Below are 27,713 nucleotides of genomic sequence, written 5' to 3'. Positions count from 1 at the left end.
TATTAAGGTGGTTTAAAGGATAGCAATTCAATAGAAGCTTGATCGACAGTTTTTTTTTACTATATTAGTAGAAATGGTTTTCCCATTACTTGGTAGTCGACTCAGGTTTGTTTATAAGCTAAAGTTATGGGTACAGTAAAGCATGTATATCATAGTCATGGCCATAAATTGACAGTTAAAACAATACACGAGGAATTCCTTAGGTTTGCCTAATTTCTTCTGTGTCTGTGTGAACAGCCTTTTTTTTTTTTTTTAGGAAAACTGAGTTTAAATATTACTGTCAATTGAGATTAACTTGAATTATACCCAGAACATTGTTTAGTGGTCACCACAAAAACTCTGGACTCTTTGGATCCAATTTAATTAAAACAACATAAAACAGCACATTAGCTGTACCAGAAGAATTATTATAATAGCTTTAAAAAGTGAAACTGTTTGTAGCAAAGTACAAAGTTATTATTATTTCGTCCAAAACGTTGGAAGACTGCATTCCCAAAACACACCTGGGATGTCCACGCTTTTTCTTTTCAGCATGATAAGTCTTATCTGACGTGTTTGAAAGTGTAGTTGTACGTGTCGACAAAACAGTCACAATACACAAAAGTACAAAAAAGTACATTTTAAAATTGTAGTATAAACCTCTCTTATGAGAGAGTCAGTATATCTCCACAGAAACCCAATCCAACATTCAGATTATGGCATTCCAGCTTATGGCACTCCTTGTACATTCAGATGGGCACATTCGGCTGTCCAATGTCCAACTTGAATATGGATTCCTGCAAAATTCCAACTTTATTTCCAGAGGATGTTCTTTCCTCTTTTGGGCTCTGTAACAATGGCAAAGTCCCAAGACACAGTGTTCCTCGGTGGGATTTTCAATCAGTATGAAAATATTTCTCCACTTGACCAAAAATGGCCGACAACAAGTCATTGTAGCGAAGTGCTACGTCTCAGTAGAAGGAGAATGTGTGCATATCTCTACGCAGTCTTTCTCTAGGAGTCTCTCAGCATCCTCCTTAACTCTTTCTTCAACGTCCAGCTCAAACTGAAACTTGTCTCCACCATCAGTTCCTGTCTCATAAAAGGGTGGGGAGGGACTTTGTGGTATCATGCTGTGGTACCAGTTTCTGTTCTCCTCTAAAGTGTCAAGGATATCCTGTGCATCTGGATCCACAAGGTCGGCCCATGTCTCCCACAACGGGTGCACAATGTAGTCGATAAAACCGACCTAAAAGTCAAACAAACACATCATTAGATGACATGACACAATAAGGATCTCTTCAGTTGTCTTCTTCATCAACTTTTTGGACTCACCTGAGACTTTGCAACTGAAGCGGTATGTTTGTCACACATGGGGCTGATCTCCATGCCTCGCTCTCTTTCCCTGTCACCTTGGTGGAAGAACTCTTCCATAATGCGGTCTGTCCACTGGCGGTACAGATCTAAGGATTTGGTAGGGTTGCTGAGATCGGCACAGTGAACCATATTGCGTAAGACCTGTGGACATTGCGAGACAGGACATTGAAGGTTATTTACTGTAGGCACAAGTACCGTGGACACAAACGAGTTTCGGATTTAGGACTTACCTGTATCCTATCTGTATAGTTGTCAAGGAGCAATACTCCCGAGCTGGTGACCTTCTTCGTCTCAACCATCGTCTTCAGATCAGCCAGTAAGCTCATGTGCTTGGACATGTCTGTTGCTAGTACCTATTAACACAGATTTAACTTTAATCTAAAGTATAACTGTAAAGAGTACTTTACAGTCGATCATTCCACCTACAAAGGAAAAGACTTCCACCTACCATGTCAATGACCATTTTTCGGAGGCTCTGACGCTGCTTCTTGGTGAGGTTCTGGAAGATGTCGCAGTTTTCCCCCTGCAAGAGCTTGAAGCCAACAGCTAAGTGATGGTTTTCAAGAACAGACTCGTCGTTGTACATGAGGGCCAGTTCTGAGTCTGCGGGAGAGATGGGAAGATGTTTTTAAGAACCATGAAAGAGTCGTAACACGCTCATGCTTTGTTCTTCCACATGGTTTGAGTTTCAATAACCAGCACATTTTGGATTCATAAGAGGGGATTAAAAAGAGCTGCACTTACTGGTATTAATAAGGAACTGGTTGGAGACCCCTGGGTGGTCTACGTCGTGGATGGCTGCTGCAAAGATAGCCGCCAGAATCTCCAGGTCTGTAAAGACCGCCTTTAATAAAAAAATACAGTGTTACAGTCCACAATATATATTAGCATCTGTGGATTAAACACATGTTGCTAATACAAAGCAACCTTTTCATGTTTTATAAGAGTACATGCGAAAATTAGCTACAGACTAAACAAAGCACATAAGAGGGCTCATTCACTTTATAACCAAACAGCTGTGATTGACAGTAAATGTGTAAGATTTGAATGATGATGAAAGATGGAGAAACAAAAGGAAGAACAAAGTGTTCATACTCCATGAGAGAAGTACAAGGGAAGTATGCTTTGCTTTATGATACAATCGGTATTGCATAAAGGGGCTACAATAACAGGAGGTAACTCTTTCGCCACTTCGAGTACTTCAATTTGTTACTGCCACACGTACAACGAGGACCATGTGTTTAAAATGCATCAGCCAAGTACTTATGTCGACTATAAAGAGTGACTTACATCTAGCGCAGGCGTGGACAGCAGGATGTGCGTAGACTGGGCCACATCGGCCGCATGGAGACTGTTGTGATAGGCCACGTCTGCGTGGTAGTGGTCTTCAAGGGTCATCATGTATGTCACAAAGGTGTCCACTGGGATCTTGAATGTCTTCATTAAATCTCTCTCCTATAGAAAGCACACATTTATAGTTTTCATAACAAAGCCTTCCTGTGCTTTCTCAGTCTGTGAGGTTGGATTTTTCTATGAACTTACCTGAAAGATGGCATACATGATGCAGGTCAGCGGGCGGTGGTGAGAATGTTCTGCAACTTTGAAGATGTTCAGACCCCACTTGTTGATGTCCTCCAGGTCCTACCAAGGCAAGAGAGCAGATCAATTAGTTCAAAATATATGAGAATTTCAAAAGGGATTCTGTGCAGTGGTCAATATTTTTAGGCCGTACCTTTGAGAGCATGTCTTCAAGATCCGTTTTTACTCCAAATTGACCCACAGTGCAGCTGCTGGAGAGACCCGAGCCATGCGTGACCTTCCTTACTCCACTGATCTGATTCATGAGCTGTTGTTGCCTCCTCTTTCTGTCTCGCGATTTCGTCGTGGGCGATGGGATCTCCAGTTCATTCTGTTTATCTGATGGGGTGTAAGTTTCGTTCTGTTACTCAAGTGTTTGTTAACATAGCACACTCAATTCACTACTTTAATGTCAGACTTCAAGTCATAATAAATGAAATTCGATATTAGTAAAAGCCACCTACAAGAGCTTTTTGCTAAGAGTTTAACCGTTGACCTTAAAATAGATTAAAGGAAAACACCACTGTGTTCTTACCTCTACTCAAAAGATGAATTAATACACTCCTATCTTTTTTCAATGCGTGCACTTTTATTCTTTGTACAGGGCGTCATGAATGTGTCAGCATTTAGCCTAGCCCCATTCATTCCTATGGCTCCAAACAAACGTTTTATTTTGTGCCACCATACTTACTCGTGTTACTACTCATGTCTTTAAATAGGGAAAATTTGGAAGCGTTTGGTGGCTTCTAAATTCATCCCTGTTGAATGAATGGGGCTAGGCTAAATGCTAACACATTCACGAGGCGCTGTGCAAAGATTAAGTGCACACATTGAAAAAGATAGGTATGTATTCATTCATCTAAGTTGAGGTAAAAACATAGTAAAATATTGAAAAACGGTGGTGTTTTCCTTTAAACATACCTTATAAAAAAACAATCTAGGCTGGCATTTTACATGCTGGTCTTATTTTTAGAAAGGATGGCAGTATTTTAATTAAACATTCACATCTTGCTACAAAGTAAAAGTGCCTTAAAAAAGATTTCATGTGTCTTCTCTAAACTTTAAGAAGAAAGAGTCTCATTTTGGAAGAATTCAACATGAACGTAAACATTTCTCATCTCATTTAAGAATAAATTATTATTATTACACTGTACGTACTATACCCAGCACCCAGTATAGTGTACAACTGTACTGTATGCCAAGGCTGTATGTTATTTTTTGTACTCTTAAAAAAGGTGATACAGACAGTTTATACCTTATGTGAACTTTCTTTTTTTAAGTATCTATGTCAGCAATCTCTGAGCAACACAGGTTTTTAGGGCATGATGTTCTCATTACCAGTAAGCAACCTCAGTATATTAATCATAAAAATCTCACTACATGAAGACTGTAGCTTCCCTGCACTCCCAGTGTATGTTAGACCCGCTCCCCTCCAACAACGTTCATAAGTTAGATACACTGATAGACGATGAGACAGAAAAAATCCATGTCTGGTCATCTTGGATTTTGTTATGGGGATTTGGTAGTTTTGCATTATGATATGAGTGTAGATTAGCATGTTTTTTTTCTTATATTTTCCCACGGAATTGAGATTAGTTGGACCCGAAAGCGGTGCATGACGTCAGACTTAACAACCAGATATCTGTGGTCTCATCTGCCTTTACCACCCATTTTTAGAAGTTCTCTTTCAACACTCCATCAATGGAAGCAACAAAATCCACCAAGGCACAGAATGTCCCGGGATTAGCAGACCTGAATCACATTTAGTCCCAGTGTTTTATTTATACCTTTGTCTTGATTTCTTCCTCAAGTCCATACCATTCCCTCAGAACCACATCAATCCATTCTTCACTTTCCAAACATCTGCCACATCCCTGTCAATGAGATGCCTGCATGCGCTGCTGTACTTAACACGGTTTCTTTTTTTTTTTTGATGACGGAGTAAAAGGTATAGTTCCCCAAAATGGAAATTCTGTTATTGTTTACTCAACCTCATTGTTTTAAACCTGCATGAGTAGTCTGTTGAACACAAAAGAAGATATTTTGATAAATGATGGTAAGCACACAGTTGACGTTACCAATTGACTTCCACAGTATTTGTTTTTCCTACTATGGGACATAATGGGTACCGTCAACTTACCATCATTTATCAAAATATCTTCAACTGAATACTCATACGGGTCTTAAAGCAACATGAGGGTGAGTAAACGATGACAGATTTTTTATTTTTGGGTGAACTATTCCTTTAAGTGTGTATAGGCCATGGGATTCTGATCGTTGGGGTTAGAAAAGTAGCCTAGAGTGACCCTGTGGCATCTGATGCATACTAAAGCCCCCTTCTCTCTCTTTCTCACAAACACACACTCGCTGCCGCACAGACACAGACCAGATCAGACTGGTTTGAAAAACAGTGGCGCAGGCATACCGCAAGACATTCAGCTATGATTAAACCCCTTCGTTCTAGATATCTGTGTTTTCAGGAGCCAGAAAACCTGATTATTCACAATCGTTTATTTCTTTCACTACCTGAATGACTACCTGAGTACTGAGAGACTTTTCACCAAAGTCCCTTTCACCCGATTCGGAATTCGCAACATAATATGGGAACCGTCTAGCTTATCTGGTTTGCAAATGATGATGATGCATAGAAAACCACACAGAAGATCAACAGTACCTTCAAGTACGCCAGTGAGCATCAATAAAAAAGGTTTAGACTCACCTAAGAAAGTGTTGGAGATGAACTCGGACACCTGGTTTCCAGAACGGCTCATCTCGGACAGGTGTGTCAGTTCTCTGTTCAACATCCTCTTGAACTAAAACACAAAACACAGCAAGTATCAGTAAAGGTGCTCAAGTATTCGTGTGTTAAACATTTCTTATTATCCAAAGCCTCTGTAAAATTATAGTCATTTTCAAGCAACTGCTGTTAGAAACATGCCCTTGAAAGAAAACGTTTCTCATACACACAAACAGACCTTAATGTAACCCCAGGACACAGAGAGCAGGTAGTTGACCTCAGGCATGTTGAATATTTCAGCTAATCTTTATCTAATCCAGATAGTGTTACAATAAAATCCCTCCACAGATTCCAGCAACAGCCCCCCAGTCTCTCCTGATCTTATCTCCCTGTATTCCGTTTGACATCCCAGCCAGGTTCCAATAAACAACAGAGATCCGGACAGAATTCCATGAGATTAACTGTGCACTAATTTCAGCCCGTCTCGTTCTTCTCTCTTTCTCTGCTTTGGAATTTTCGTTTATGCTCCTTCTTTCTCTCTCCGTCTGACTCTCTCTCTCTCTCTCTGTCTCTCTCTCTAGTCTTTATACAGTACATCCCAAGCCAGAGGTGGCACATGCCCTCACACACAACTGATGAACCATAATCTTCCTGCCTAAAATGGTCCTGCTTAAAAAGCTCTCAATGATGCTTATTAAATAATAATTCTACATAAAATCATCCCAGTAATTATGTGAAAATATAACCTTGATATCTTTAATACCGACTGAGTAAAAGATCAAAGTAAGATCATTGACTGAAATCAAACTTTGATACTTCTAATCTCAAAATTAGATTATGCGACTATAAAATGTATTGTAGCAATGATCTCTAATCTGTGGTTAGGTAGGTATGTTTGTTTTCTCATCATGAGATTAAAGAACATTCCCTGCCTCTATAAAGGAACCTGGGATGTCAATATTATGCAGGGAAAAATGCCATGGAAACATAGCCACAGGAGCAGATCCATGCCAGACAACAGTAAAATACACACAAATACACAACGATTCAGTCCTGCATATCTGTTATGATACAGTATGAGCAGAAAGTTAATACATGGTGTTGCAGCAGTCTTCAACAGGACACTTCCTCAATAAATATATAGTATAAGCAGACATTATGCAAGGTTAGTGATCATTTATGAAAATGTTTTAATATGAATTTACTGTAAATACTCAATGGATCAGTGTAATTTTAATTAATCTAATTCACTGTCAATTTTTGCAAAATAAGAATATTGTTTGAAAATTGGTTATAAATGTTTTAATATGTAGCCGTATTATATCTCAATTGCATAAATTATTAGTAAGGTTTTATTTGATAGCATTATAATGAACTTTCTTACGCAAACTATTGTCTATTGTTAATCTTATGTTCGTTTTAGCATTTACTAATTTTTTTTTAATTCAACGCTGCAACATAAGTTAATGCACAGTTTACTAACAGGAACAATTGTATTGGAATTAACTAAAAATGAAAAAAGATTAATATATTCTGAAAAACTGTATTGGTCATTGTTACTTAATGTTAGTTAATCCACTTTCAATGCACCCCTATTATAACATGTGCTTTTACCCACCTATATCCTGCACTAATGTACAGTCAATGCCGCTTTTTCTTTTTAATACTTATATTATATTTATATTATATAATATGTGTAAAATTCTGAATGGTTTCTTATTTATTGTAGGTTATTGTACTTGTTACTGTAAGTGTTATGCAACAGCACATCAAGACAAATTCCTTGTGCATGCAAACACGCAGTGCTTGACAATAAAGGTGATTCTGATTCTTCTTCTGAACATGTTACTAAATCATCATTTTCAATTAAACTCTGTTTAAACTGATAAAATGAAACAAAAAAAGTCAAACTTTTTCATTTTTGCAAACATTTAAAATCTTCCAGAAAAAGAGGTAAAAGCGACTATTATCAAGCTACAAAGCCAACCAGAGACTTGATTCCCAATTGGGACAAAACAACAAGAATAAAATAAACCTTCTTGCAAACCTATATTCCAAAAGAAACCAAACGAACAACAAGTAAAAGCCAATATCTTAAACAAAAGAAGACAATGCTCAATTCATAATGGACACAGATGCCATCATGAATCAGTTTCTTTAAACCGTTAAAAGAACGACGGCTGAACCCAACCTTAAGAAAATAAAAACAAGCTCACCTCTCTCCAGCCTTTTAATGCACCAAACTTTCTCCTTTTCTCAGAGTAGCAGAGTCCCATTGTTACCGCGATGCTGTTTCGTGCACTATGGGTGAGCATGTGCTGAGCGGCGCCTGAAAGCTCACTGTGACGGGTGTCAGGAAATGCATTAGACAAAGTGTGTACTGATTCACCTCGCGGTATACGCACCCTCCCCCTCCCGACTCAGGGACCCTCCCTCTCCTTCTGTCTGTAGCCTCAGGTACAGATGCCATCAGACCACGCTGCTCATGTTCTGACTGCACACTTGGGTGGATCTGACTAAATCACCAGTGTTAAAACTTCAAAGACAAGAGTATTTTGCTTTTGATGTGTTGTGATAAAAAATAGGTTTATGTGTTACTTTCACACTTAATATATTAAACTGATTGTTAAAAACTGTATGAAAAAGTTGATAATTAAAATATGAATGATAATTTTAAATAAATATATTTAATAATAAACTTTGCCGTTTTTAATTTTTTTGTTGAATCAACTCAGAATTACAAGTCATGTCAACTTACTAGTATTTATCTTATAGTTAAAAAAATAGAAATATAGTTGAAAAAGACAACGTATCTGTAATTATAACAACTCATCTCTAATCAAGATAAATAATAGTAAGTTAAAATGACTTTAGGAAAAAAATGTAGCAAAGATTTTTTTTACAGTGCATAACATTTATTACAGCATTTCTTAAGGTAGCTGGCTGTGTAGCAATATTATAAATGTTGTAAAAACAAATAATTTTAAGTGTGATAAAATAGCTTCTTTATGTATAAATAAAAGGGAAATACTTGTATATGATTTCACACACACACACTCTCACACAAATGCAGCATTTTTGTCAAATCAACATATTTTTTATATTACTTTAACTTTAAAAATTAAGTTAAACAATTTCAACTTGCTTTATAAGTTGTGTCAACGTATATATTTAAAACGATCTATTTACACCACGTGTTAAATTAATAAATATATACATTTTATAATAAGATTTACAACTGTAAAAATATTTGACATTAAGGCAGCAAGTTAGAAAAAGAAAAATAGAAAATATAACTATCGCAATATCTTCATCGCAGTGGTTTGAATCAAAAATTAAATATACAGTATTTTATCATAGTTTAAAATTATTTTGCAAACGTATTATTGTATCGCATATCATATTTTTCATATTTTTAAATAATGTTAAAACTCTGTAAATTATATTATTAAATAAAAGGTTTATATTTTATTATGCAATTCTGTACTATGTAATATAGATACATTTGAAAATGTAATAATAATGTGCAAATCAGTTTAGTACAGTAATGCGTGTCCTGTATTAACTTCATGTTTTTATCTAGAACTGATTAGTTATCAGCTTAAACAATGCAATGAGGTCAATGAGGAGGACCGTGCCAATACAGTAAAACTGAAAAAAACAATCACTGGTGTGTTTAACCAATAGACCAAGTCTTAAAAAAATAATAACAATTCCCATACATATATACAGTAATACTTGAAACAAGTGTGTTTTCTGTGTAATCTTTCGGGTCATAACCAAGAAGCAGTATTGTCTTCTCTCTATTGTTATTGAAAGAATCACTGTTGCATGACAGTGTCTCTAGATACCACGTCACTGATGACATTGCCAGCTTTAACCTCACAGACGCCAGCAGACTGCTCTACAATCACAAAACAACCACAAACTGTAAACATGCCATATTCAACACGCTCAAAAATCCAGCATACAAAACAGTGAAACCGTGACCCTGACCAACCAATAACAAACATATACTTAGAACTGCACGGCAATGAAGAAAAACTTGCAAGTAATATGATATGCAATATGCAATATGATAAAGCTTTAAGTTTATATAATCAATTTAAAGTACAGTACTGTGCAAAAGTTTTAGGCCACCATCACCAGCTTTGTTGTTTTAGCAGTTTTAATGTCCATCCATATTTATCTTCACTCTTTTTATTGAGATACAAACAGAAAATACAGGGAAATATGTACACAAAATTAAAAACAAAACAATTTTCAGAACTAAATGTATGTCAGTATTTAGTGTGACCTCTCTTGGCACGAAACACATCTTGAGCTTTTTCAAGGAGACTGAAGTCCTGACGTCATTCGATTAAAATTAGAAATTAGGATTTAATTTCATTTAAGTTTAAGAGATCCTGCAGCTGCCTGCTATTGCTCAAGCGAAAGGGGAGTTTACCCTAAATACTTGACACTTCAGCTTATACTTTTATACTTTTTTTAATCCTACATACAAATTTCCTGTATTTTCTGGTTGTATTCTAATAAAGAGACTGAGAAATTGTTATATATGATCACTATACAATTGCAAAAACAACACATATAATGGTAGCACTGTATAATTATTATTATACAGTACTGTATAATAATAATAATAATAAAATGAAAATTATTTATCCAACAAATTTCACACTTTTTCTGAGAAAAGAAAGCATCACTAAGAATCAAACTACAGTAGCCAAAAAAAGTTTTTTGATTTTCTATTGACACAAAACAAGTAATAGTCAGCTAATACTTAAGTAATATTTGCAGAATGCCACAAGAGGGTATCAAAACGTCCATACTGCACCTCATTTCTATTTCATTTATATATCAATAAAGTCTTTTGGTTGCATTTATTAACAAAGTTTGCCACTATGATGAACAGATCATGTAAACAAAGAAAGCAAATGCTCTGTAAGTCATAAAGTTTGTATTGCATTAACATTTTATTAATTGACTCATTTAAAGAACCAAACTGCTCTGCGTCATTTTGCACATGTGTGGAAAAAGCGGATGTGGCATTTCTGTCCTAAAGCGTTTTGGCACAAGCGGCGGGTATTTTGGAACGCTCAGGTAAAGAGGAAGTACACAGCTTGAGGTCTCACCTTATTGGAGGCCATGTCGCTTACAGAACGGTACGTCTGGATGGTCTCCAGTTGGTCCAGGCACCAGTCAAGCTCTTCCATGGTCTCCACGGCCATCTTCTGGTAGGATTCATCTGGGAACAGACACACGGACATGTATTCAGGATCCTGCATGCTGCATGGCAATGAAAGGTGGTCCGGCTGGTGCAGCGCAGACAGGGGAACAGTAATCTTTCATAGTGGACTGACTGCTGCTGATGTAGCCATTCTGCACTGATAAACTCTCCACTGGATTAATAGTTCATACTTTTTTCCATTGTGTCACTGGCTCAGTCTCAAACTCACCTAGTGTGTAGTCTGGCAATGTGTCTTTTTGTGTTCTAGTAGTCAATCTCTCTCTTTCTCTCTCTCTCACCTAACATTGCCTTGTGGTGATGTGTCAATGAGCCTCCGACCCAGGGGATCTTGGTGGGAGGGACTCTACTCATTCCTTCTCTCTCCGCTTCTGTTTCTCTTTCACACATACGCAAAGTCTTGTCACTAACATCATAATGAGAGTTAAACTATTCATGGTACCTTCTCAAGAAATTAATCAAAAAGTATTTGACTGAAACCAAATTGAGTGAAGAACGATGCTTTGTGCATAATTGTTTTGTTGGTCAATTATCTTTATGGTTGAATCTCAGGAAAAAAAATCAGGTCTACTTCAAAGTATACAGTAAAAAATATGCACTATTTTTTTGTCAAATAAATGTATTTCTTTTTATTTTTATGTTACTTTAACTTAAAAAATTGAGTTAAACAATTTTAACTTGATTTTCAACATGATCTCACAAAGTTCCGTGGGATAGCCACGGAATTTGTGCTCATTTTTCCGTGGCATTCTCACGGATCTCCGCATTTTTCCGTGGCCCTGCTACGGACTGTCTTTTTCCGTGGCATTCTCCTGGATTGGTTACTCAACTGCTTTTTCCTATTTTCAAACCATTCTCGCCTCGGTCTAGGGTTAGATTTGGTGTTTGCGTTAGTATGTCACTTTAACTATTGGTTTATTTTTTCTGATTTATTCTTTTATATTTTCTAAACTTTAAACAATTGTCGCCTGGCGTTGGGGTTAGAGTTGGGTTTGGGTAGGGATGTCATTTCATGTAAATCTAACCCTAAACCGAAGCGAAAATGGTAAGAAAATAGGACAAAACAGTAACCAATCCATGAGAATGCCATGGAAAAAGACAGTCCGTAGCAGAGCCACAGAAAAAAGCGGAGATCCGTGAGAATGCCACGGAAAAATGAGCACAAAACTCCGTGACTCTGCCACGGAAATTCGTGAGAACTTTTCACAAGCCAAAACTTAAAAAAGTCTTGCAAAACCATTTTTTTTATTTCATGCTGCCTTTTATAGACGGTTTCAGCAGTAACAACATAAACAAGCGGCTGTCGTGGTCCGCACGTAACCTCCGGTAAACTCCGCTAAGAATAAATAACAACAAAGTTCTTTAAAAGTAGTTTATTTATATAACAAGCAAAAAAACAACACATAGATTACCTAGGAAACCAAAACAATTATTATTTTCGACGAGGCATTTGTTCAAGAGATCAGTTTAGCAAATAGTCAGACCATTAAAAAATCGAAACCGGAAGTAAAGTTCGGATCCAGACGTGTATCGCATCAGCGCACGCGTCTCCGATGAAACCGTCTATACAGTGTATAATCTATACAAAGAAATAGTGTTTTGCAATATAATAATTAAGCTTATTTTATAATCATTGAAATTTTTTTTTTAATTGTTTATATGATAATTTAGCAAAGATCTATTCAGATTCGCATTGCCCTCCAGCCTGATCTCACAGGAATTTTACATATTTTATGAGTTGGCTAAATCGTACGAAGCGAATCATACAAAAAGTATGATTATTATAAAAAAATAACGCCCCTAAACCCAACGTCACAAGAAAAATCGAACAAAAATGTACATACCTGTATGTGGTCATATGAAATAATACGAATTTGCCAACCTCGTAAAATACAGTATGTATGAATTGCCATTAGATAGCATAGCACCCTCATGTATCAAGTTTTTGGTCATTTTTGTATTTCTGTCCTAAATTTGGTGGTGGTAATAGTGGTGGAAAGTGCTCAGTTGTGCTCAGTTGAAAAATCTCCAAAATACGCTTTATTTTCTTCAAATATATTTTTCTATTTCTTACATTTTAATGTGACACACAGCCTGTTCGGTGTGATTTATCCTGATACTTTAGTTCATTGGTCTATATTGTCAAAGTTAAAAATATATCAGTGACCATTAGCACAGAGCTCTGCAAAAAGAGTTTACATATAGTCAAACGCCCTGAAGATAAGCATAATAAATCAAATGCACTAAAAACTACAAAACTGGGAGTGGCCTGTCACATCAGAAATAACCCACCACCCTTACAGTTCGCCTTTAACTTTGATCTCCCAGTAGAAACAAAGTGGAATCTGCATTAGCCATGACTAACAGGACCCCCGCCATCTCCGTTTGATCCCCCCGCAAAACCTAATGAGCTGAAGGGATGAAATCAAAGATGAGCCTGTGTTTGCAGGAGCAAGACGAGAGGCAAACTTTACTCCCATTGCTGGCCTGCATCCAGCCAAAGCTCAACAGAAGCCAAGCAAAGTAAACCACTTCCCCAGAGGGCGAGACGCTGCTAAATCACGGAGCAGATTTCTTGTGCGACACTCGGGATGGAGTCGCCCCTCAGGCTGCTGCAACAGCAGGTTTCACAAAGACAGCAAAATATTGCATAAAGGATGAAGTGTTATCTAAATGGAGAAGATCATTTGCTGCCTTGTGGCAGGGTGACTTTGGGTTCACTCACAAGTTCATCTGGCTTCCTGTTCGCACATGGCTCAAAGACTTCAATTTCACAGATGTTGTACACCGCAAGAAGTCTTAAAGTAGTGCATGCAAATGCAGTCATGAATGCTCGGACACAGAAATGCAACCATGCTTATATACATACATTACTGTACAGTACTGTTCTTTTGTTACAAACCTCAGAGTGATGGTGTTATATGTTTATATATATGTATAATTAAACCAGATGTCTTATGTATTATTGCTAGCTATTAGGTGTCTATAATATGAAAATTTGCATTTGAATGCATAAACTGATCATAGAAAAGTTAATGCTGAGGCACAATGTAGGCACAACTTTTCAAAACCGCAAAGCTTTTCCAGTAATAAGCTTCCTATTCTAACTATTATTGGTGTATTGTGTCAAAACATTACTGTACATTTTTGGGTCGCAGCTTTAGGGGGCGTGTACACCAAGCGGCTAAAAATGGCAATTGGATGCCGACTGTGGGCGCTTGCCAACGTTTTCTCAGATAAGTGCTTGGGTTGCTATGATACTTCTGCTTTGTTTATCACTCAATGAACGATACCTCGGTTGATTGTTGTTATATTTGTCCCGCCCCTCCTCTACTGTGATTGGATGGCCGAGTGAGAAGTGACATTGACGAGCTGAGCGTTTCACCCAACATTGAACATTTCTCAACCCTGGGCGCTCAGCGCTGAGCATGAAAAATGTTAACCGCGGGCACTCAGTAAAAAAGCCAGCTGCTGCTGTTTTTAAAAAATGCGGTGCTTCCATTGGAAACAATCCGCTTGTTAAGTCATGACGTAAGGAATATCGTTTCCAGCTCCAAGCCACCACATTTAAACCATTTATGAGCACTATTTATTCATAGCACACATTTAAAGGTCGAACAGGCAGGAATTGTCTAAAAAACTTTTTTCCAAATTTGTTTAAACTGTCTTTATATACCAATACATAATTAAAATGTAAGTACTCTAAAAAAGAGAGTATAAAAGACGAGGGTCTGTAGACCTCTTACGACTGTTTTAAACACAGCTAATTTTTCCATTAGGGACGAAACAAATGATTGGCTTGAGCAACTGTCACTCTCTTCCTTGCAACCATGGCTACCACCCCTGTTGCTACAGGATCTACCCACACATGCGCACACCCGATTAATTTGAGAGTGCACGAGGCACGAAATCTCTGTCGCTGAAAAACACAGAGTTTGAGCTCTCTCCAAAGATTCTCTATTGGGTTTAGGTCTGGAGACTGGCTAGGCCATGCCAGAACCTTGATATGCTTCTTACAGAGCCACTTCTTGGTTATCCTGGCTTTGTGCTTTGGGTCATTGTCATGTTCAAAGACCCAGCCTCAACCCATCTTCAATGCTCTAACTGAGGGAAGGAGGTTCCCCAAATCTCACAATACATGGCCATGGTCATCCTCTCCTTAATACAGTGTAGTCGCCTTGTCCCATGTGCAGAAAAACACCCCCAAAGCATGATGCTACCACCCTCATGCTTCACAGTAGTGATGGTGTTCTTGGGATGGTAATTATGACCAAAAAGTTCTATTGGTCTCATCTGACCACATGACTTTCTCCCATAACTCCTCTGGATCATCCAAATGGTCATTGGCAAACTAAAGACGGGCCTGGACATGTGCTGGTTTAAGCAGGGGAACCTTCCGTGCCATGCATGATTTCAAACCATGACGTCTTAGTGTATTACCAACAGTAACCTTGGAAACGGTGGTCACAGCTCTCTCTTTCAGGTCATTGACCAGCTCCTCCTGTGTAGTTCTGGGCTGATTTCTCACCTTTCTTAGGATCATTGAGACCCCACGAGCTGAGATCTTGCATGGAGCCCCAGTCCGAGGGAGATTGACAGTCATGTTTAGCTTCTTCCATTTTCTAATGATTGCTCCAACAGTGGACCTTTTTTCACCAAGCTGCTTGGCAATTTCCCCGTAGCCCTTTCCAGCCTTATGGAGGTGTACAATTTTGTCTCTAGTGTCTTTGGACAGCTCTTTGGTCTTGGCCATGTTAGTAGTTGGATTCTTACTGATTGTATGGGGTGGACAGGTGTCTTTATGCAGGTAACGACCTCAAACCGGTGCATCTAATTTAGGATAATAAATGGAGTGGAGGTGGACATTTTAAAAGCAGACTAACAGGTCTTTGAGGGTCAGAATTCTAGCTGATAGACAGGTGTTCAAATACTTATTTGCAGCTGTATCATACAAATAAATAGTAAAAAAATCATATATTGTGATTTCTGGATTTCTAAGTGGGAGAACTTGCAAAATAGCAAGGTGTCGCACGTTCATGTGTTTTGGGGGCATGGCTTTGGAAGAAGCCCAGAAGAGAGGGGGTGGAGTGAATGGAAATAATTAGCTGTGTTTAAAACATGAGAGGTCATGATAGGTCCACAGACACTCGATTTTTATACTCTCTTTTTCAGAGTACTTACATTTTACTTATATACTGGAATATAAAGACAGTTTAAACAAATTTGGAAAAAAGTTTCTTAAGACTTTTTTAGACTTAAACCTGCCTACTCTGCCTTTAAGGGAAAATTTTATAAACTCTCGTGTAAACTGAAGTCTCAGGGTCCCAGAATCAAACACAGCAATATATTAATAATTTATAACAAAAAATTCACGTCCATAAATCCATGTCTGGTCATCTCGGATTTTGTTATGCAGATAAAAATTAGGATGAGGGTTTTTTGGTAGTTTTTCATTATGATACGAGTGGAGTATGACACTTAAGGAGTATGATTCCTTTAAATGAACTGAATCACTAGCATGATTCATGCAAATGATTCACTAATCAAATTAATGATTAAATACTATGAAACCTTTTAAGGATGAAAGAAAATGTGTAGCTTGCAGTATTGAAATATGAGTAACTTCATTTATATACTAACGGAAAGTACAAGACTTACTATTCGCAATAAGATTTACTGTTTTAAATAACAGCAATGTCTCACGACAAACTGACAACCCACATTTGAAACCATCAGTTATGACATAACAGCAACAACTGACCTCATTTAACTAAAAGATTCAGCACATTTACAGTGGTTTTCTGCAGCGGTTTAGGTTAATGGATAATTGATGATTACTGTGTTTTTTACCATAGTCCTATGTTTGGTCACATGGATGGCAGAAATACCACATTTATCAATTAACACCAGGCAAACACCCCAATAACTGAAGAATTATTCAGTGAGCACCTGTGACTAAAGCCATCAAAATCCAACAAAGTCATTCGAACACATGTGCGTGGCCGTATTAAAAGCGAAAGAAGGGTTTGCATAAACCATGCTGACGTCTGTGAGGGATATACGGCGATGAATAAGGTCATTTCAGAAGAACCTCCTGCACGCAAGATGTTTCACATATGGAGCTGATTCAAACCGTGTGTATAGATCTAAAGCCTGGCATGGATACACACGAATATCAACATCAATATGTCGTCGTCACGGAAGCTTTACAGAGAACAAGTAGGATTCCACACAGGCAAGCCAAGCATGTGACACTATAAGGTACGCTCTCAGAAAAAATGGTACTAAAGCTGTCACTGGGATGGTACACGACTTTAAATACATAAATGGTACCACTAATATGCACTCTTTAGGTTAGCTTTTAAAAAATGTACCACCACAGTGACAGCTTTTGTAAATTTTTTCTGAGAGTGAATTATGACCGGGATCATTCTGCATTATGTGTCAGTAATGTACAGTTAAAAAAAATAATTCATTTAGTACACACACATCCCTCTCTTTTTTTGGTAACACTTTACTTAAAGGGGTGTTCATAAGACTGACATGACACCTTCATAGTCATGACATGACATGTCATGAACATGAAGTTGGTTTTATGCACGTTTATGAAAACTGTCATTAAGTGTCATTTGTTCAATTGTTATCTTTAATGCAAATATGGCATTTTTCAAGATGTCTTTGTTATGACAACTTTACATTAACCAATACACTACACTACAACTTGACATTATCAAGACAACATCACTGACCACTTTTTACCAGTGATACAAATTGAATTTGTCATTAAAATGTCATTAAGTGTTAATACTCTGTCACATAGTTTTATAACAACATCATGAATATTCTTTAGTTCATAATGTTTTCTAAGTTTCCTTCAGGTGTTTATAAAATAAAATTCAATAATCCAATAATAATAATAATAATAATAATTAATATTTATTAAATTATATTTTATTGCTTTTGGAGACCAATTCACCAAAAATTTAATGAAAACAGTACAATAATGGTTTAAGCCATGCAGTGTTGTTGTTTTTTGTATTGTTCACATACACAAAGTTAAATATAATATTTTGACGTGTCTGTTGCATTTTGTTAAGGTATTTAAAAATATTTGACATAGTATTAACACAGTTTAATGTAATGTTAACCCATAAAGCTAGGTAATTTCTTAAGTTTGATCATTATTAGGGCTGCGATGGATCACAAAACTCACGGATCACATTACTTTTTTTGAGACACGGATTGGATCATTTTTCGAATCAGCAAAAAAAAAGGGTGTAAAAAATCTAATAACCAAATAAAGAAATTACAAACATTTATAAAAAAAGAACAAATTGCACATTAAGTAAGGTCTAAAATTAGCATTAGATACAGAAATCGAATTAAATTAATAATAACACTGTCTTTATTGTACAAATTAAATATTATTATTATTATTATTAGAGCCAAAGAAGTGATTTTCTCTTTGTCTTGGGTTGTTTGATTAACATTAATGACACAGACTTAAGTAGGTTAATTGAGGTTACTGTCTCTTTAAGACCAAATAAGCACAGACTGGTTTCGGACTCTAGAAGACATAAACAAATTTTTTGTTAAAGGATACTGGGAGATCATTTTGTGTGTATGTGCCCTGTCAAGAACAGAAAGATTTTATGTTGGCTTACTTATTGAAATGCGTCTCTCTGTATATGCACTACTGAGGGCACTTAAATGGGTGCACACACACAGGCGGTGGGCGAATTTCAAACGGCGCTTCAGGAAGAAGATGCAGCATAAACACAAAAAAACACATAAAAAATGTACGTTGTTTTTCATTGCTCTATTAAGCAAATGTAATGGACTACAGTATGAGACACAGTAGCACAACTCTCTCTATAGTTTACACATAAGTAGTTCTGATCTTTTAAAGTAAGATCTGACTAGAGCTGGACCGGACACATTTAACCGCATGATGTGCGTACACAAATCTGCTCTCTTTAGTGCCTTTTTGCTGTTAAATTGTTTTAAATCACTTGAATGTTAACATTTGCAAGCCTTAGAAACACGTGTAAATGAAACTTTCCCTATTTAAATTTGCACATTAATCTGCAAATGCGAGCCGAACCGCGGTCGTGATCCGTACGGATCAAGGATCTACTGCGATCCATCACAGCACTAATAATTATTCTGCTATGTCATGTTTATGACAGATTTATGACATGTTATGATTTATTGGTTTATGTCAAGTTGTCATAACAACGACATATCAAACAATGCAATCTTTGCATTAAAAATGAAATAACTAAACGAATGTTTTGTGTCATGTCATGATTATAAAGGTGTCATGTCAGTCTTATGAACAACCCTTCAAGTAAAGTGTTACCCTTTTTTTAATAATAAAGGTAAAATGACAGGAAGTTAAAAGAACAGTAGTACCTGAACTAGTAGATAAAATCCCCTAATAAACACTGAAATGCAATGAGGATAGGTGCAAAAACAACAACATATCTGCTAAACACGAAGGACTTTTATGTGTTAACTGTTTAATCTGCACATCTTTCCACATAAATTCAATTTTGAACTACATGCAGGGAAAGAATAACTAACTAAGCTGGCTATTAAAGTTTTGTTACCTTTGACATCAATCAATGTCTGTATTTTTGGACTTTTCGACAGGAAAAGTCATTATGACAACCTGTTTGCAGTATCTTTCTGATGATCTATTGCAGGCACAGAAACAGCTGCTAGTTTGCTAAAGCCATGCACCTACATCCCTACAGTTCTAAAGAAAGGAACGTATAATGTAGTAAACAATTCTGCAGTGTGGCCAACCTTACACCCATATTACAAAATTGCCACAAATTGATGAAGAATCAACTTTCTCATGACCTTTCTTAAAAATTTAAGCATTGGTAAACTGCCATTGCACATTTTCACTACATTCTTACTAAATGTGCAGTTCTGTGCAAACCGTAGGCTCTTGCACAATCAGGTAGATTGTACTGTTGATTACTAAGTGCCGTAAATGTCATGATGTTTCACAATTTGGCCTTGCCCAACCCCATGACAAACTTCACTATGAACTTTAAGACCCTTGAGGTACGGGTCTGACTTTCTGTTTGGTTGGCCCACTCCGTGACTCCATTTACAAAAGAGCATAGTGTAGATTTACCCAGCATCCTCTCTGTCCCACAAAACCGACCCTGTGAGAGCAGCTGGCCGTTCCACCAATTCCCCCCATTACAGCAGTACACTGCTTCTCTGTGTCTAGTTGTGTCCCCAGCCTCACCGCTGATATATAGGCCAGGTTTTCCTGATTCTGACTTTAAGACTTAAACAGCTTCCCATTTCGACCGGTCTGCTGAATGTGACTCATGAGGCTGCAAACTCATGACAGCTGTGTGATTCAGATGCTTTTGATAGTCGTGGCCGATTCTTTGTCATCTCAAAATGAAACGGACAGGCTGATGTTGTTAAATTGCCTTATCAAAAGGACTTGCTGAACAGCAACAGATTGTAACTGCAGAGCATGTGTTTTATATGAAGAAAAAGATATCCTGTAGACATCTGAAGATTGTCTGTCTGGGTCAAAACCATGTCACTGTTAGCCATGAGCTGTTTCTATGAAACCTTAAATTAATATTATTAGTTCCAATGGTTTCAACTCTTTCAAAAGCAACTTGACTTGATGTGTCCACATACATGTACGTGGACATCCCATTTCTTTGTTGTTTGCTGTTTTACACAAACGTGAACAATTACACTGCTTAATGTTTAAAGAAAAATTTTGGTTATTATATTTATGGGTTCTTTTTAACCCCAATAGCTGGTAATCGAAATAAAAGACAAACCAAAGCTTGGTCTTAGAAGGTTAAACACAAATCTGATTAACTTTCTCAATCTTGCAGTAAACTAAATTTCTATAATTTTATAAAAATACTAAAGAAAATGTGAATGAAAAGGTGGTTGCCAGGGCGTTGCTATGCAATTTAGGGTGTTCTGAGTGTTTTAGTACCATGCAAAGCTGTTTTGATGTGTTATCAAAGCTGGTCTAAAACCTTTTCTCCACCGTTCAATTCCACCAAAATGGGAGCCGAACACACAACGTCACCGATAGCCTGTTGTTTTGGGAATATTTTTTGGGGAATATTGTGGGATTTTTTACAAATGACTTCTCTGTGAGCTTCATTTTTTTATGTGCCCTTTAATCAAAAACGCTAATCTCCTCCTCGCGAAACAATTTCTCTTTACATCCAGTCACAAGAAATTGCACAAGGGCGGGGCCTGGGAAAAGATCACAGCAATTAGCAAACAGCAACATGACCCAGCTTCCAATTATCCAATCAGTTCTCAATGGATGAATTCAAGTTCCGCCCTACCTCATTTCAGAAGCCGTTTCACTCAGATATAAGTCACAACGACATAAATAAGTCAATCAATCACTATTTCTGTTTCATTGGGACTTTAAACTGTTATGTCTTATATTACTTTGTGTTATATTATATTGTTACGTGTTATAATACTTTGCCTCTTACTATTAGGGAGTGGGTAGTTTGAGTAATTGGATAAAATCACAAAATAACTATTAAGAACCAAAACAAAAAAATCCATTCATGTCCTATAAATATTTCGCTTTTGTAAAACATCTTTGTTATATCAGCAAAATGGTAACATGCTACTGTTTTCAATTTCTTATTTCATTTCTTATTTATACTGCTAAAGTTCAGCTTTATTCATGTTTTTGATCATTTAGCTTCAATTGCATGTTTTTACTATGGTACAGCCGTATCGGATGGCCAAGCATTATTGATCATAATGTTGAAATTACTCTGTTTTTGTAAACTGTACAATTATATTGTTGTAGTAATGTGGGTGCTTGTGACATAAATTAAGCACTACCTTTAAAATATTACAAAAAAAGGTGGTTAAAAGGTGGTTCACACCGTTTTATAATGTAAAGAACCTTATTTCACTACAAAGCAACAGAAAAGTTGTTTGGATGTTAAAGGTTTTTTATGGAACCATTTAGCTGAAAATTTCACTTCTATTGCGTTATTAAGCACCTTTAGTTTTAAGAAATGTAATTTGTCTAAAAACCATAGCAATTTGTATGAAATTTCCATCGATGTGTGGTTTTTTGGGGATTTTTTTAGAGATACAACTTTTGAAAATCTGGAATCTCAAGAGGGAAAAAAACAAAATATTGAGAAAATCGCCTTCAAAGTCGTCCAAATGAAGTCCTTAGCAACACATATTACTAATAAATGATAAGTACATTTTTGATATGGGGTGCGCAGGGCAAAAACGCGGGGTTAGTTGTAACACGAACTGTTTACATTGTTGCACAAGGTCGAGTGTTTTATTTTTTCTGTATTTTTTTCACGCTGCCAAAAGATGATCTTGCGCAAATTATTGGAAATATATAATGTTTTTCCAGAGAGTTATTGATGAACGAGTGTTTTGGTGGCATGTAAGTAAATTTTTTCATAAGATGTTTTTTTCGGTTTCTAAGTTGGGTGTGTAAGATACCAAATCCAATGCTAGGTCATATTGATCAGTGTCTTGTTGACTAAAACATAGCATCCTTTTGAAATATGTCTGCAGCTCTTAGTAACTTTTTGCTGAGATTGAAAATATTTTGACGCAGCGGGGTTAATGGTAATGCTGTGTTACAACTAACCCCTCAGCACTTATGATATGAAAACCGCTAACTTCAGCGTAATTCTTTTTATTTCTTAAAAGAAAAATCCAGATAATTTACTCACCACCATGTCATTCAAAATGTTGATGTCTTTTTTTGTTCAGTCGTGAAAAAAGTATGTTTTTTGAGGAAAAGATTGCAGGATTTTTCTAATTTTAATGGACTTTAATAGAGCCCAACACTTAATACTTAACTCAACACTTAACAGTTTTTTTCAACAGAGTTTCAAAGGACTCTACGATCCCAAACGAGGCATAAGGGTCTTATCTAGCAAAACGATTGTCATTTTTGACAAGAAAAATAAAAAATATGCACTTTTAAATCACAACTTCTCATCTAGGTCCGGTCCTGTGATACACCTGCGTGACCTTACGCAATACGTCATGACATCAAGAGGTCACAGAGAACAAACGCGAAACTACGCCTCAGTGTTTACGAGTGTGGAGAAAGAGGACCGTTCCAACGTTGTTGTATGTGGAATGATACTAATTAATGTCTTTGTGCCAGTTTATTGTTTACAATGGTCCGCAAATGTGCGTTTCATATATGTAACACGTGACCTCTCTATGTCACTACGCATTTACGTTAGGTCGCACTTTTTTTTAGAAAATGGACTATTCCTTTAATGTAAATCCAATTTATTTGCATCCATTTTACTTTTATCCAAATTTCTTACAACACAACAATTTAAAGGTGTATTGTGTAACTTTTAGAAGGATCTCTTGACAAAAATGCAATATTATATACATAAATATATTATCAGTGGTACATACAGACCTTACATAATGAACTGTATTGTTTTTATTACCTTAGAATGAGACGTTTTTATCTACATATACACCACGGGTCATCTTACATGAAAGACACCATCATGTTTCTGCAGTAACCCTTAAAGGTAGGGTAACAGATTTGATCCTGAAACATTTTTTGTTATGCTGGTTAAAAGTCTCCTTACATCCTGATAGCAATCACTGTGTTAAGTTGTTTAAATGTATTTGTAGAAATGTATGTTATCTGTGAAAGGCGTAGGACCAAAAAATGTTCAACAAATCATAGATTTCGGTCCGAACGGACGTTTCCATTTTTGTCCCTCATACGTAAGCGTAATTTGAATGCCCACCGCGCAGCGAGTCCACGCAGACACCATACGTCATCGGCGCGTTCACGTGCGCTCAGCTCCTGCCTGTAAACAGTGAGAACAGCAAACTTTTCTGCTAAATTGACAACCTACACAGGAGGCACAAAACTAAAGGCATCTTTTATAACAACACCAGCAAAAACTGCCTGGATCAGCAAGAGCAAAAACGCAAATTAACATCGGTAACTTTACTGCTTTACCACGAGATGAAACAGCTGCAGGAGCTGCAAAGGGTCTGAAAGAGTTGTTGCACTGTTTATTTTGGTGAGGTAGGTACGCGATATGTTTGTATTGAGATGGATTCAGATATTCTACTTTGATGAAACATTGTGTTGCTTATGAAATTTGTGTTCGTTTACGGATTAGCGTAACGATATAGTTACTACGTCTACACAACTGAATGTGTGCTTAAACTAATTCAGATGTAAACCAGTTGTTTGGTTATTTTGGAAGTGTTATTCGACTTTGTACTGCAAAGTTTTCTCACTGCTGAATGAGACATGAGATGTGACCGTCTGATCTGTGCGTGTTCATGTGTTTTGAAATAGGCGTGACTTTGGATGGCGATTTGACTTGAGGGTGGGATCGGGATTTCATTGCTAGACGGCTACCGTTAGCATTTTTCAAAATGTGTTACCCTACCTTTAACTAACAAACTGTTCAACAGAGCGCGTTTCATCCCCACGTTGTCTTAGACGACAACATGTTTGTCCTGTGGTTGCTACCATATGTGTTTTGAAATTGAGATGTAGGTTGCAATTTACAATCACACCACTATGCTGCTAAAATGTACACGCACCACCTTTAAAGTGCGACACATTCACATCTAACACACATATGTTCTAAATTAACCCAATATCGCTATTGAATTATTTGCTGAAGCTAATGAAATAGTGGGTTTTAGCTCACTGATTCATGCTCTAGAGGCCGAGCACATGTTTGTCCTCGGCTCATTGGCTCCCACCATCACACTCTTGTTTTTGTTTGTCTGGGCTTTGCACGTGGGCAGTGGGACTAGAATGCCAAACAGCTCCATGAATCAACTGTGTCACTGGGGTCACCTGGACTCAGCCGTAGCGGGGCGGCTTCCAAAAACGACAGCCACGCTTATCTGCAGACTCCAACTGAGTCCTGACAACTAAAACAAAGCATCAGTATTCTCAATGATCAAATTATTGGAGCATTTGCAGTTCATATTGTTTTGGCACTTTAACAATGATTTTGGTTGAATGACGAACTGTGTGAATAATGAAACAATTCCTGGGAAAGCAAAATACTGAATTCCCAGTGATTATGATTCTGTGAGTTACTTGTTATTTATCCAAACATTTTGCATTCGAACCCGAGAAGATGTTGTGTAGGTTATTTGACATTTATTGCTCCTACGAAACACTTTCTCGGGGGTCTCTCACGGTTTGCAGCACAGTTTTTTATCTCAGCCTACGTCTAACACTGCATCTCTGGCAAACAACGCTTTCCACTCCCTCCCTCTTCTTTGCTTTCTTTCTGTCTTTCGTGTCTGCAACTCATCTCATGCCTATTTGACAGCCTCCACAATGCACCATAGAGAGCGCTTGGCCAGAAATTACTTCAGGGAAGGGAAGCCGGTCAGCTTTACAGCTCTGCTGACGTCAATGGCATAATTCAAATACTAACCAGGGCGCAGGCTTCAAGACCTGCACTACCACTTTGCAGTCTGGCTGAATGTAAAATGGGGAATGGATTTTTTATGAGGCTGGAATGCATTGAGTTTGAATAGGCGAGTTTTAGACTAAGAATATGAATATTAGTAAACTGGCGTTATAGATCTATAGATTTAAATATTAGCTGTATATTAAAAAGTTATAATATTTAAATAGTAGTCACTCTAATTAACAGAAATACAGTTGAAAACACTGAACTTTCATGCAAATCCAGGTTGGTTAGTGTGGTTTAGCTGATTGATCAGAATGATCTTATGGCTGATAAAGTCTCAGTGGTAAAGCTAGTTAACAAGCGGTACTAGCACATAGCACCCACAAAATATGCAAGTGACCATCAGCGCCGATAGCCCGGTGGTTAGTGTGCCGACCGATTCGATTCCCGTCTCTGAGGTCCTTTGCCGATCCCGCAACCATATCTTCACCAAAAACTTTCCTGTCTACTCTTCACTATACTGTCCAAATAAAAGCACAAATGTCCCAAAAACATAACTTAAAAATACGCAGATATACACTCTTAAAGAGCCACACAGATCCAAAATCGAAAATGACCTGTATTGGAGTGTGTCATATAGCTGTCCATCAATGTAAACAATGTGCAAAGTAGTTGAACCAAAAAGTGCACGATTAATAAAGTTATTGGCTTCTAAAGTAGGGAGTCGACTCTGAATCGCTGAAACGAGTCGTCATATGGATTGAATCTCCTGCCTGACTTTATCCACGTAATACCAACACTTTGCATAATAATCTCTGCCTACAGCCTTGACCGGGAGAAACAAAAACTATGAACTGCCCACAGCTAGCTAGTGTGTAAACGTCATATCACGCTGTTTTCAGTTTGTGTTGTTTTCACTACCAAAGGATGAAGATATATAAAGAATCTGTAGTTAAAATTACTTTTTCAAGGAGGGATATACTAAACGTTTCGCTATGAAAAATCAGTGGTTAAAATTACTTTCTCAAGGAGGGATTTACTAAACGTTTGGCTGTGAAGAATCAGTGGTTAAAATTACTTTTTCAAGGAGGGATTTACTAGACGTTTGGCAATGAAAGATGGTTCAGTACCCACTTTATTTTGGAACAACATGTGTCTCCTAACCATAAAGCTACATACTTGCTTAAAGGCGGAGTCCACAATGTTTGAAACCCATGTTGATATTTGAAATCACCCAAACAAACACGCCCCTACCCCAATAGAATCTGGACCTTCTGTTGATAGACCCGCCCCACACATACGCAACCCGGCATTTGATTTGATTTGATTGGCTATAAGTGTGTTTTGGTAGTCGGCCCGTCTCCTTTTCCAACGCGTTTTTCAAACATCGTGGACTCCGCCTTTAAATGAGTGTAAAAATTTTAATGTCTGTCATCGTTTTTATAACTTGGACTAATGATGAATGATCTGTATTGATGTTGTTTTTTAAACTCTTAATATACTGTCAGAGACTCACGTTAGCAAGCGGCTAACGCATGCTCACTTACGGTTTTGCTATGGCCCCGTAAGCTTACATAATGCTTAAATGAGTGTAAAATGTTAGTTTCTATCGTCGTTTTTATTGCATGAATTAATGATGATGAATAATGTTGATAATGTCTTTTCAGTAAATCATGTTAGCTCAAAGTCAATACATGTTGCACTATTGTTGGTCTGTGCCACTGATCTGTGGTCTGTGTCAGCTGACCAATCAAAGCAGAGTAGGCTACTGAAAGGTGGGGTTTAGGCAGACTGAGTCGTTGAACGGCTTCAAATGAATCGTTTGGGGATCTCTGAGAAATGTATATTTTGAGAAAATTGCAGTGTTTTTTGACCTTGCATGCATTTAAACCTGTTGTCCGGGACTTATAAACAGTGATAGGACGCTTAAAATTGGCATCTTACTGGCTCTTTAAAAATAAAGGGTTGTTTGGTTTGAGCTCTCCTAACGCTCTCGGAGCATTTCAGTGTGTATTGTGAACAAACCAAGTAATCTCAGACCCCCTAAAAGGACCCAAAAGCGAACCATACTCAGACCGCATCCGGAGGTGGTCTGAGTACAGTTCGCTTTTGGGTTCTTTTGTGGTTCGATTTCTTTTTGACATGTAAAAGCAACGAGGTCCCGGTCTGCTTCGCGTGTGGTTTTGACGTGTATCAAAATCCACTGCTGTACAGAAAGCTGGGGTATGAGTTCTTATGAAGTTGTGATGTGAATAAGAAAGGGTCTGAGATCACTTCAGTTCTGAAGAGGACCAAAAAAAACTGTCCTCTTTTGAGTCCACTATATTGGGAACACCAAAAG

General features: G+C 37.3%; 1 protein-coding gene across 3 annotated transcripts in view; it reads right to left on the bottom strand.

Moving 5' to 3' along the window:
- Nucleotides 1-344: 344 nt before the first annotated feature.
- Nucleotides 345-27,713, bottom strand: part of pde4bb (phosphodiesterase 4B, cAMP-specific b) — a 62,599-nt gene continuing 35,230 nt past the window's right edge. For 2 of the 3 annotated variants that reach the window (XM_055202931.2, XM_055202932.2), the window contains 10 exons: nt 10,807-10,919; nt 5,654-5,747; nt 3,089-3,273; nt 2,899-2,997; nt 2,647-2,811; nt 2,101-2,200; nt 1,805-1,959; nt 1,587-1,709; nt 1,315-1,497; nt 345-1,228 (listed from right to left, as the gene is read on the bottom strand). In XM_055202931.2, the coding sequence (XP_055058906.2) occupies nt 944-1,228; nt 1,315-1,497; nt 1,587-1,709; nt 1,805-1,959; nt 2,101-2,200; nt 2,647-2,811; nt 2,899-2,997; nt 3,089-3,273; nt 5,654-5,747; nt 10,807-10,919 (1,502 nt within the window). In that variant the 3' untranslated portion in view covers nt 345-943. Of the gene's footprint in view, nt 1,229-1,314; nt 1,498-1,586; nt 1,710-1,804; nt 1,960-2,100; nt 2,201-2,646; nt 2,812-2,898; nt 2,998-3,088; nt 3,274-5,653; nt 5,748-10,806; nt 10,920-11,130; nt 11,155-27,713 lie in introns of those variants that run through there. The other variant, XM_055202933.2, reaches the window with a different exon arrangement.

Source organism: Misgurnus anguillicaudatus, chromosome 2, assembly GCF_027580225.2.
Source record: "Misgurnus anguillicaudatus chromosome 2, ASM2758022v2, whole genome shotgun sequence".
In the NCBI taxonomy this organism is placed as follows: Eukaryota; Metazoa; Chordata; class Actinopteri; order Cypriniformes; family Cobitidae; genus Misgurnus; species Misgurnus anguillicaudatus.
Note: the sequence above shows the minus strand (reverse complement) of the source record. Positions and strands in the feature narration are given on the sequence as shown.